The following is a 12,152-nucleotide window of genomic DNA, read 5'->3' as shown; positions in this document are numbered from 1 at the left end:
AGGTCAGGAGGTTGAGACCATCCGGGCTAACACGGTGAAACCCCATCTGTACTAAAAGTACAAAAAATTCTCCGGGTGTGGTGGTGGGCGCCTGTAGTCCCAGCTACTCTGGAGGCTGAGGCAGGAGAATGGCGTGGGCCCGGGAGGCGGAGCTTGCAGTGAGCTGAGATCGCGCCACTGCACTCCAGCCTAGGTGACAGAGTGAGGGCTCTGTCTCAAAAAAAAAAACCAAAAAACAAACAAAAAAAACCACACAAAACGAATATGTACTAATAAATGAATTGTGCAAGATTAAAGGCTACAAGGTTAATAAACAAAAATCCCAAATTTCTTCAGCAAGGGGGGGAACGAAGTATCTAAGTTGTAGTAGCCAAAAATAGTCTCCCCAACACCCCAAAATGTAAAACAGTGCTCACTACTACAAGGAGATTTTCCCTATTTCCACGTCTCCAACTTAATTCCTTTAGCGTTTTAAGAATTCTAGCACAGATAAGCCAAATGTATGATAATGCTACTTATTACAAATGAAGGTATATTTGGCACCCAGAAAACAGATATTTACTTAAAACTGAATTCTGACCTTTCTTTATTGCATCACCAAGAAGACAGATATCTACCCGACCTTTCTGTGTTTTATATCCTTGCAGGATTTTACTATTGACATTTGTCTACTGTCCAGGTAGACAGTAGAGACGGGCTTTTGCCATTTTGGCCAGACTCGTCTCAAACTCCTTACCTCAGGTGATCCACCCACCTCGGCCTCCCAAAGTGCTGGGATTACAGGCATGAGCTTCCATGCCCGGCCTCTCTGTGTTTTATTTCCTTGCGGGATTTTACTATTCACATTTGTCTACTAAAAACACAAAAATTAGCCAGGCATGGTGGCAGGCACCTCTAATCCCAGCTACTCGGGAGGCTGAGGCAGGAGACTTGCTTGAACCCGGGAGGCAGAGGTTGCAGTGAGCAGAGATTATGCCACTACACTCTAGTCTGGGCAACAGAGTAAGACTCTGTCTCAAAAATAAATAAATAAATAAATAGTAAGTAAATAAATACACAGAGAGAAAGCTCTGCCAGGTTATCCCAAATTGTTATAACCAACTATCAACTCCACTTACCTAGGAGGAAGAGTGATGGGCCATAGTATTCTGCATTGCTGATGATGTGTTTCAGGGAGGTAGGCAGAGAACCATCCATCACTAAGAGAAAAGTGAACATTACGGAGAATATGATTAGTTTGGAAAGGTGTGAGGAGTGGGGATAACTGAGTGATATGTATTATCACATTGTGGTCCTCAAAGCCTGTGTTAATTCTAATCTAATGGCCCCTAGTTGTCTCCTACTATTTTATTATTTGTTCTTTGTCCATGCAATAGGCTTTCTAACATGGGTTAAAAAAAAAAAAAAGAACACAAACACCTAAGAGTCAGAGAGGGGTAATAAGATGGAATTAAGCACAGAGTCAAAAGCTGGAAAAGGGGGAAAACATGGTAAATCATTATGAAAATAGCTAAGCAACCCTTACATCTAGGAAAAGTGACAAAAAAACAACTAAAAGCTAGTGAAAATGGCATGGCCTATACCAAAGACTGCCTTGTAGAACAACAGGTGCCAGAACAGTATGACAAGAACCAATCTTTTAGAGAGTAAAATATCCTCCAAAAAAAGTTATCTGGAATCAAATACCATGTCGTATGCCATCTGAGAAAGCAGGGTCTTGGATGGCCTTCTTGAGGAAATTCAACATGGATTTCAGAAGTGCTGCTCGTTGTGGAATACACTGGGCTCCTGGCAATGAAGAAAGACAAAAGAATTATGCAGAGTTGGCCATTAAGCCACAATTAATAATAAACATAAAAAGCATGAAAATTACTCACTTTTCAAGAGAGTAATTAATAATAAACATAAAAAGCATGAAAAGATTAATACTCAATATTCCAAGCACATAAAACAAAATTTTAACAGACCCAAATACACTATAATAAAATTAGAAGACATTCGAAGTGAGGTCTCTGAATCTTGGGAAGAATACTTAATTAAGCTTTGAAATTGAAAAAATTACTAATACTTTTAATTTTACCAATACTAAAAAGTCTAAAGTAAAAAAGAAAAATTACAAAGTAAAAAGGTTCAACTTTTTTTTACCTCACTCAGTTCCCATTTTGGATATTATCTGCCCTCCAACATGGCTGTTTTGATAATCAATGTACGAATTGTTGGAAAAGTATAAAATGCTATGAAAGACATGTTAATATAAGAAAATGGAACACCAGAATGGTGAAGGAGCATGAGTAGTCATGGGATGCTAACCTCCAAATGTACCATTTAAGTTCTGACTAAAGCCGCCTTCTTCAATAGTTTAATAACTCTACCACTGTGAAAGACTGCACATCTATGTGTGTACGCACCAGGACGGGGGCCAGGGCCCGGGCCGGGGCCAGGGCCGGGACCAGGACCGGGGCCGGGGCCGGGGCCGGGGCCAGGGCCGGGGCCGGGGCCAGGGCCAGGGCCGGGACTGGGACCGGGGCTGGGGCCAGAAGAGATGTTAGTGCTGCTGCTGGAACCTGATGCCCTTAATTCAACATCCAGCCTGTGCTCCATAGAGATGGATGAGCCTGGACTGCTTTCCATAGCCACATCTGCAACTAAAGTACAAATTATGATAAAGAAACTTACTAGAATAAAAGGTACCACAAAAAGAAAAATTTTGTTTGAGAAAATTTCTTCCATTAATGTGAAATGAATATAAAAATGAAGATCAGGAATGCTGAACCCCAAAATGAAAATATATCACTAGTTGCATGTATTAATACACACATATATATGTGTGTGTGTAAATTAACAATCCTACAGAAGTCCTTCAATATTTCTCGCCTACCAAATTGGGGAAGAAGGGGAGAGTGGTAAGTAAAATGTGCAATTTCACATACTACTAGTTGGTAGTATACAAACAGGTACAGCTTTTCAAGAGAGTAATTAATAATAAACATAAAAAGCATGAAAAGATTAATACTCAATATTCCAATCTGGAAGAATGTCTATGAAACACTGAATGAGCAATGCAAGATGAATAGTATGTTTATGATCTCATCTTCCCATTATAAAACACTACATACTTAACATCAACATGTATTTGAATATGCACAAAAAAGCCTGGAAAGAACCACACCGAAACTAGTAGCTATGGTAGGTAAGTGACAATTCATTTTTACTTTATACACTTGAATAACTGAGTATAAGATACACAATCATTTACTACAGTTTATAAAATCTTTTAAGGCTCTATTAGTGATAAACTACTATTTACATTTTGAAATCACTGCAGCCTCAAACTCCCAGGCTCAGATGATCCTCCCACCTCAGCCTCCCAAGTAGCTGGGACCACAGGTGCATGCCACCCCACCGGGCTAACTTTTGCATTTTTCGTAATGACAGGGTTTTTGCCATGTTGCCCAGGCTGGCCTCGAACCCCTGGGCTCAAGTGATATGCCAGCCTCAGGGATGTTTCTGCCTACCCAAAAACCTTTTTACCTCTCCTTTCTCTTCACAAAATAGGTAAAGTTTTAAAAGGTCCCATTTTAGAGTCTCTCTCTCTCTCTACCAAGCATATTTCTAACACCTAGGATGTTATCAGGCACTGCAGCAGTGAAAAAGACAATATCCTGATCCCATGGAGCTTGAATTTTAGTGGAAATAAGACAGTAAGAAATACGTAAGAAAATAATGTGATGAAACAAAACAGAATAACATCACAGCTATAGCATCTGCTTTACCTCCCATCTCTACTCCAAACAATTCGTACCTTTCTTTTCTGATTATCCTTGTGAAAAACAAATTTGCAAATCACTTACATAGAAAAAAATTTTTTGTTGCTTAAAGTATATACTCAAGTGAATTGCGTACTTTGGAATTTATGAGGAAGAATGAAAACTGGGGTGAGATGACAAAAAATCTCAAGCACAAAAATACTGACTTAATAACTGTTAATTACCATCCATATCAGTTTCCATTTCCTCTCCTTCCTGTGTAGTACTGGGTCTCTGGATCTTTGGCTTGATCACAAATGGACATTCTTTTCGGCACAAATCTACTTCATGCTACAATCAAGAGAAAAGTTGTAAGAAAATCAAGTGTATATATTTATATTTCAGGGATTAAAGACTATTATAATGGAAAAATACTGCAAGCAGATACACAGTTGATTTCTAGAAACAGAAGAGAGGTAAGACAGCTCTTTAGGGTTATCAGGACAATCCTTAGGTTCAGCTCTGAGTATTAAATTCTATGCAAAGTATTCCTTGTATAATAATACCTCAAGTCTATAAATGAAGATAGAAAGTCCACTATGGGATTGAAAAGCTGCCATATCCAGGTTGGTGATAAGGTCAACCACTCTGACGGCTCTGGTGACAAATGTTATCTGGTCCTGTTCATCTCCGAGAAACTTTATGACCTATCAGGGAGAAAAAGAGGCAAAAACAATGAACTATAAAGACACAAAGTTGTAAAAATTGCATTCTTTTGTACACATGTAGTCTGGGGCCTCAGTAAGGCAGCACAGTATAGGGGGAAAGCATGTGTTTTATTTTTGGTGCCTACCAAATGACAGTTCTATGACTTCTGCGACTCAACCTCTGAGGTAATGGGGACATCAATTACTTTGCAGGATTAAGTAAGATATTTAGGGGAAAAAAAGCTGGTGCTCAGTGTTCTGCACATAGTAAAGGCTATTACTACTACAATACAATTTACAAAGTACCTTGACATATATTTTCCCTATGGTTGTGTAAAGGCATGATAACATGTGGCAATGTTTTAACCAGAACCCATGACCTCCTGACCATTCTACACTATGATAAAGTCTCAATAATGGAAGTAGCTGCTCTTAAACGTTGTTAATGAGATAACTAGAAAGTCAAATTGGCCTTCTAGTTAAGTATAACGTTTTCCGGATAAGCTTTCTTATATTATTTGCCCTCACTGTGCAACACCCCAAACTTGCATCTCTATACCCTTCGTTGATTTCTCCATGTAGTTTAAAAAAAAAAAACAAAACCGTACGGTACCTTCAATAAGGCTTCCATCATTCCACAGGAAACCAAGGCTTCACCACCAGCATCATAGCTGGCCAGATGGTATAAAAAAGAGAAGAGAGCAGTGGCAAACTGGTGAGGGTATGGATCCATGGAAGGATCTACAAGGGAGGTGGGGAGAGGGAGAACAAAAACAAGCTCAAAATTGCTGTTAAGCGGGCAGGATGTTAAAAAAGACAAAGGCAGAGGGCAAAGGTTTCTTCTTGCCTAAGATAATCACCATCAAAACTTACCAATCATGGCCTGGATACAGTTCCTTACAAGCACTGGCAAAAATCCATGGTAGGAGGCAGTTCCAGTACAGTCAATAATACTGCTGAGTTTGGGAGTTCTCTCCAAGTGGACAATTGATGTTAATGTTCGTAAAGAAGCTGCTTTAATCTCCTATTAAATTAGAAGGTAAACATATAATGTGTTAAATATAATAAGACGACTGAACCAAGTTCCAGTCGCTAATATCCAAACTTTAAAATATAAGTCATTCCACTGGTAACTGCTTGAGGGGATGGAGGTCTGCTGAGAGCAACAATGAAAAACCTAGTATTTGTTAGTTTTGCAGTTTAATACCCAAAGAGGGAAGTACTGGGAGTTCTTTCTAACCCTCTGGGAAAAACCAAAAGGCAAACAAGCATAAGCCTGATATACAGACAACATTAATGCAGGATCCCTGATTCAAAAATCTGAAATATTCCCAAATCCAAAACTTTGGGAATACCTGCATGCCAGAAGTGGAAAATTCCACACCTGACCTCATGGACAAAACTATTTGAAATATTGTATATAATTGCCTTCAGATTATGAATATAATATGTATATGAAACATCAGTGAATTTCATGTTTAAACTTAGTCCCATGCCCAAGATATCTCATTATGTATATGCAAATCCCCCTCCCCCAAAAAAAAACCTCAAGTCCAAAACACTTCTGGCTCCAAGTGTTACAGATAAGGGTTACTCAACCTGTAAATACTTACCATAAGCTGCTTATCCGTTATCTGAAGGACATCTACCAACTCCTCTATCAAGCCATTATACAAGATACTGTTTGCTGATTCCTGCAAGGCATTGGAATACACTGCAAAAGGAGAAACAAACACTTTAGGCAAGAAGGCAGTGGTCAAGCCACTGCCCAATGACAAACATTTTGGTATCTATAGGTTCTGGGGAAGAATTCCATTCCCAACCACCAATGGAGGGCAGAATCATCACCAAATTAAATTCTGAAGGACTGGATCAAATACAAGTGATAAGCTCTAAATAGACACTAAACTGACAGATTCCGCTACTAAAGGTATTATCAGTCTCGAGAAAGAATTTTGGGGGATGGAAATAGGAAAAGTTCTGAGTTAATTTTTCATAACATTACTACTCAATATAACTTCATTATGCCTTGGATATAAGATTTCCATTTTAGCCTCTTCCTATGCTTCTGCTTTTACTGTAAACACTTGTAAAGAAGAGAATTTATGGACCATTGCAGAGTAAGTCAGAAATTCGTGTGACACTGTAGTAAAACTTGAGAATGTGTGTAATTCACATTCAATGAATTCCACAATGAGGTAGTACCGGACACAGTACCCTGAAGCATAAACTAATGGGATTTGGGCATATTCATTTAGTTTTCAACAAAGATTTCCTGAGCACCCACTCACATGCCAGAAATCATGCTAGGTATGAGTACACATAAAAGAGCAAGAATTTCATGCCAAGGAACTCATAGTTTAAAAGAGAAGGCAAGTAATAACATAATGAACATTAATAATAATAGCAATGGTTACCATTTTATACCTTCTATGTGCTTGTTCTGTGCTAGATTGCTTTCTAGGTTTTCATTTAATCTTTAGACCAACGAACCTCTATGGTCAGTATCTCAATATTAAACAAATAAGCTGAGGCTGAGAAGATAAATGTAGCTAATAATCTACAGAATCAGGGCCAGAGTACAGAACTGATTCCAAAACCACGTGTTTTCCATTCTACTGTGCCACAGTAAAAGAAGTTAAATACACAGTATTGACTACTGAATATTTTCTGACTTACTTCAAAATGATACCCCTGAAAGGATGAGAGAGGAGGAAGACACAATGGCAAGAGAAAGAGTAGGGGGACAGTGAGCGATAGCTACAAGCATACCCATTAAAAAAAAAAAAAAAAAGAGACGAATACCAAGAATAAACCCAGGTGACATGATGTCAATGAACATCATCATACCCTCTTTCTGGTCCAACATTAAGAAGCTCAAGGATAATGAATAAATACAGTGAATACTGGGAGGGGTGGAAGTATTTAAGTTGCTACCTAGGTAACTATAATAGGACTCATAGCAACAAAGATGAATGTTCAAAGCAAATCAGGCCCAAACTGTCTAATAGGGCCTGGTAATTAAAGTATTCTTCTCTTACCTAATATAGATATTGCATGCAGCCTGGCCTGAACTGCCTGCAATCGCTTCCTGTGATTAGAAAAGCCATGGGCCAATCGTATGTGTGTAAATAACAGCATCTGTAGAGAGATAAGACCTACATTTTAAAAACATCAATGAAGAAGGTGAATACTCTTTATGAGAGCTAACTCAAAAAACAACACAACTAAACGTTTTCTCCTTTGGTATCCAAAGTGTTGAGAAAGCTACCACCACTTATTAGCTGCTCACAGTGAGGTAGTTCATGTTTTCCTCAAACCCTCATAAGGACCTAGGAAGTTATTAAGTGTTAACCTCATAAAAGACGAGGAAACTAAGGCTCAGAGAAGCTAACAATTTGCCCATGGTCTGACTCCAAAGCTGACATTCTTTCTGCTATGCAATCTCCCACCCCAGTACACATCAATCTATTTAGATAACAACCACATCCTGTGGATATTTTAAAGCCAAATCATACCTGCTTATCCTTAGGAATGCTGTACATTTTGGTAAGAGATTCCATGATTTCAGAAGGGCTTTCTGAAATCTACATTAGAAAAAAAGATAGTTAGGAACAAAAAGTGAACCAAACATTAAGAAACCAGCCAAGAGTCAAAGATTCCTCTTACCTTGTCAAGTTGCTCTATGTGAATATAATGTAGTGTGTTACTAGTTGTCTAAAATTAAAAAAGACAAGAGAGCTGTAAGGAGTCACTGAACACTCTAGCTTCCCCTGCCATAGAGCTCCAAGGGCTGTCTGAAAACCAAGATGTCACCTGATAGGTTGAAGCCTAAGTGAATGCTCTTAAAATCAAGGTAACTTGAGAGTCCTCCAAAACATCCATCTTATATATATTCTTAGGAAAGCTCCTTTAAAACCAGTAGTATCAAACTATAATGCGCATAGCCAGGCACCTTTCATATTCTTCTTTGTCCTTTTCTAACCCTCCACTGACTTAATCTCCATAGCTTCAGTATTCATAGCAAAGACCGAATTCATGAAAATGGTTTCTCTTTGAACATGTATTAGAGTTGCTTTCAAGGCAATTAATCTAGAAATACTACTTATTTATTTATTTAACAGTATAGGTAGAAGAGAAATTATATTTTCACTAAGCTACTTCTAAACCAAACTCTTTAGTACCTCCTCAAACAATACAGAATGACCAGATAATTTAAGCAGGACACTATCGACAATATATAAAGACTTTTACAGGCTTCCTAAGTAGAGAAACCTGAGCCATCACCATTCATACTACTATACTACATGTTGGAATTCTCAGAGACTGTGGGAAAAGCACATAGGTCATAGCAGTGCCTCATAACGGATGGGACTTCCATATTTTGGCAGCCCCCAACATGAGACCCAACCTTATCAGAGTTGGGGATGCAATTAACACTCCTGAGGAGCTGCTAGGTATATTTATAGTTTGCGAGGGCAGCAGTGTAGCTCAAAACCATTTCTTCATTTAACTGATGAGTTCTAGAAGAGGCAATCCCAGTTACCGTAAACTGTAGACTTTGTCAGAACAAATCTGAATCAGACTCACCCTTTTCTCAATTTTGACCTCGGCCCCAGGATCTGCATAGAATTCAAAGTGTAGTGTAGTTGCACTGGGTGGATATTTCTGTGTATAAAGCACATCAAAGAATCAGACATTGAGTTTCAACTGATTACAAATATTATCCCCCACATCTTCCCTCAAAGTCCTAGCCACTTGTTCAACTTATTGTGGCAGAAGAACAAGCAGTACATTCAGTACTTACAGTGCCTTTAACTGTTTGTCTTAGAGCAGAGCTCAGATAGGATGAGACTTTTCAAACAGAATCAAAAGGATAGAGCCCAGAGCTCCCAAACCTTCTGCATTTCATACTTACAAATTTCTAGTTTCCCTTTCTTGCAAGAGATCAATTTTGACTGTGGCTATTCCCAAGGGGGAAAAGAGGGGCAAGACTGCCAAGCAGTAATGAATAAGAATCCAAGAAAGGATAGAGAACAAATACCAGGGTTCAGAAACCAGCTAAAGAATGGAAAAGAACATTCTTACGAAAACCTTGTATCTATCTTCTGAAATATTTTATTCAAAGTATGCCTCATAGGCATGTCTTCATAATTCTTCAAACACTTTCCTTCTATACCATTCTACACCACTTCTCATGGTATGTTTTTCTGCACAGGTAGACACCAAGACAATATAAATCAGACCCTAAAAAAACATTCTCTTTAACTCCAGAAAAGTTACATGATGAACAAAAATAAGATAACAGCAGAGTGCCCACTAAAACATCTCACTGAAAGATACCACTAGCAGTGATTGCCTCCGGAAAATTAAAAAGTTACCACTGCATACCTTTTTATACTCTGAATTTTTTAACGTGTGTGTGTGTGTGTATATATATAAAACTTCCTTTTAAAGTACACGTCAACCTTTATGTTGTCAGAATTCCAAACTCTGAATATACTTCAAGATTTATGTAATTTTGATTATTAAACAGACAACACTCACCGACTATATTACCCGATTATCTCTTCATAAAATAATCACTAAAGAAAAGTATGCCAGCTAACGTGGGAAAGTAACTTGATCTAATCTGTGGTTTTCTGAGACCAGAAAAGAGCCATTCTTTTTAGGAAAAGGCTTGCTAAGATAAATACGCTAAATTTCACTGCAGCCATTTGTGCTAAACATGACAAACTGACAAGACAAATTCCACATGGAAAATACAGTTGCTTCCAGATGCAAAATAATTATTGAAAACCAAATTGTGTTTTCTAGCTCCACAGCAACATATCAAAGCAGAAAGGAGGATGGCCTGAGCTAATAACTTAAGCATGGGTAAAAGGCAGAGAGATAAACAAGGAAAGCACATAAAACATTGTAAGTTCTCAATAAACCTAATGGTAGAATTGCTCTCCAAGCAGCCATTCCTAAATCACACCACACTGTCCAGAGTTCTGATACAATGTGAGAATGCAAGCAAACATACTTTCTGGGATTTAAAAAAAATCACATTAAAATCAATTCAACAAATATAGCTACCTACTCAAGAACTGGGTATGAACACACACTCTATTTCTCAGATTTTTTATCTACCGCCAGCATATCAAGAGCCCAAGCACTGATAGACTGCTTCCTATAGATGTGGCTCAGCTATGTCTGAACTGATCTTAGGTTCCTCAAAAGTCTTGATGTGAAGGAGCCACTTCATATACCACAATTCGTTGTAAAGTAAGGTTCATAGAGAGGAAAACAGCTCTGTCAAAAGACACCCATATCCCAAAGAGTTACTTACCATCATATGCAAGTCTCTGCAACATTCTGCAAGTCCAAAGCCATTCTCCTTTCCACCCCAGCTCTTGAAAAAGGAAAAAGATAGTGTTAAGACAGTGCTTATGGTGACTTTGCGCCAATGCACTCCAGCCTAGGCAACAGAGTGAGACTTTAGCTCTCTTTCTCTCTATGTATATATACATACACACACATATATATATATATTTAAGAGTGTGTGGCTGCTTGGAACATAATGTTGAGAAGACATCCAACGTGAAAGTCAAACAAGAGGAAAAAAGAACAGAAATAAGAACTTAAGATTCAAGGCAAGATGGTCTGTCTAAAGGTGATTTCTTCAATGAGATTAATTTCACTGTTCAGTGAGGATGCTCCTAGGAAGAACTCAAGCAGCAACTGCCAGCCATTGTATTCCACACCCCTGTAGTCACGTATGCTGACAGGTCGGTCATGTCCCATCAGGCCTTGCCTGAGGCTCTGCCTACTCACCTTCTGCACTAGGGAGGAATCACACTTTCCAGTTCCTCTTTTTTTGACATTAGCTGAGTTACAAGGCAGAAAATTCTGCCTTATTTATTACTACTGTACTTTGCCACTCAAATCTAAAAACTCATCAACAAGCCCCTGAGATAATGGGGGAATGGCTCAACTGGCTTCTAACTACAAAACTACTGTCATATAGTCTCACTACCTAGCCTGCATCTTCAACAGCCTTTAAAATATCACTTTAACATTAAGAGCATTATCGTATTTTTATTTTTTAATTATATATATAACTATTTTACATATATTACATAAAATATGTATTTATATATGTAAAATATATATATCTCCCTGCCTCATGGGGCAAGGCATATAGTTCAGGCAAACAATTGACAAAGTGAAAGAAATTAGATATCATCTGAAACAAATTTATTAATTTATCACGTCAAACTGAAAAGAGATTTTTATATTACAAATATAAAACATTTCATATAAAGATATATTTTGTATAATTTTTAAAATTATAAATATATAAATTTTATATAAATATATAAAAATAAAAATTATATATATGTAGCTATATATGAAGAGAGTGTGAGAGATAGACAAGTCTCCCTCTGTTGCCTAGGCTGGAGAGGAGTGCAATGGCACAATCACAACTCACCACAGCCTCAAATTCCTGGGCTCAAAGGATCCTCTGCCTTAGCCTGTCACATAGCTAGGACTATAGGCATATGCTACCACCACACCAGGCTACATTTGTAAAATGTTTGTAGGGGTCTTGCTATGTTGCCCAGGTTGGTCTCAAACTCCTGGCCTCAAGTGATCCTCCTGCCTTGGCCTCCCAAACTGCTGGGATTACAGCTGTGAGCCACCTTTTCCAGCC

The 12,152-nt window shown here is 38.2% G+C and overlaps 1 protein-coding gene across 1 annotated transcript in view; it reads right to left on the bottom strand.

The window, feature by feature from the left end:
- The window catches only part of HUWE1 (HECT, UBA and WWE domain containing 1, E3 ubiquitin protein ligase), a 151,394-nt gene that overhangs the window by 90,950 nt on the left and 48,292 nt on the right, over positions 1-12,152 (bottom strand). The window contains 12 exon segments of the mRNA XM_025371610.1: positions 1,119-1,199; positions 1,687-1,788; positions 3,992-4,097; positions 4,313-4,453; positions 5,067-5,194; positions 5,327-5,477; positions 6,067-6,167; positions 7,495-7,594; positions 7,972-8,040; positions 8,123-8,170; positions 9,044-9,121; positions 10,788-10,850. Of these exon segments, the coding sequence (XP_025227395.1) occupies positions 1,119-1,199; positions 1,687-1,788; positions 3,992-4,097; positions 4,313-4,453; positions 5,067-5,194; positions 5,327-5,477; positions 6,067-6,167; positions 7,495-7,594; positions 7,972-8,040; positions 8,123-8,170; positions 9,044-9,121; positions 10,788-10,850 (1,168 nt within the window).

This window comes from Theropithecus gelada, chromosome X (genome assembly GCF_003255815.1).
Source record: "Theropithecus gelada isolate Dixy chromosome X, Tgel_1.0, whole genome shotgun sequence".
NCBI lineage: Eukaryota > Metazoa > Chordata > Mammalia > Primates > Cercopithecidae > Theropithecus > Theropithecus gelada.
This window is presented reverse-complemented; position numbering and strand designations above follow the sequence as displayed.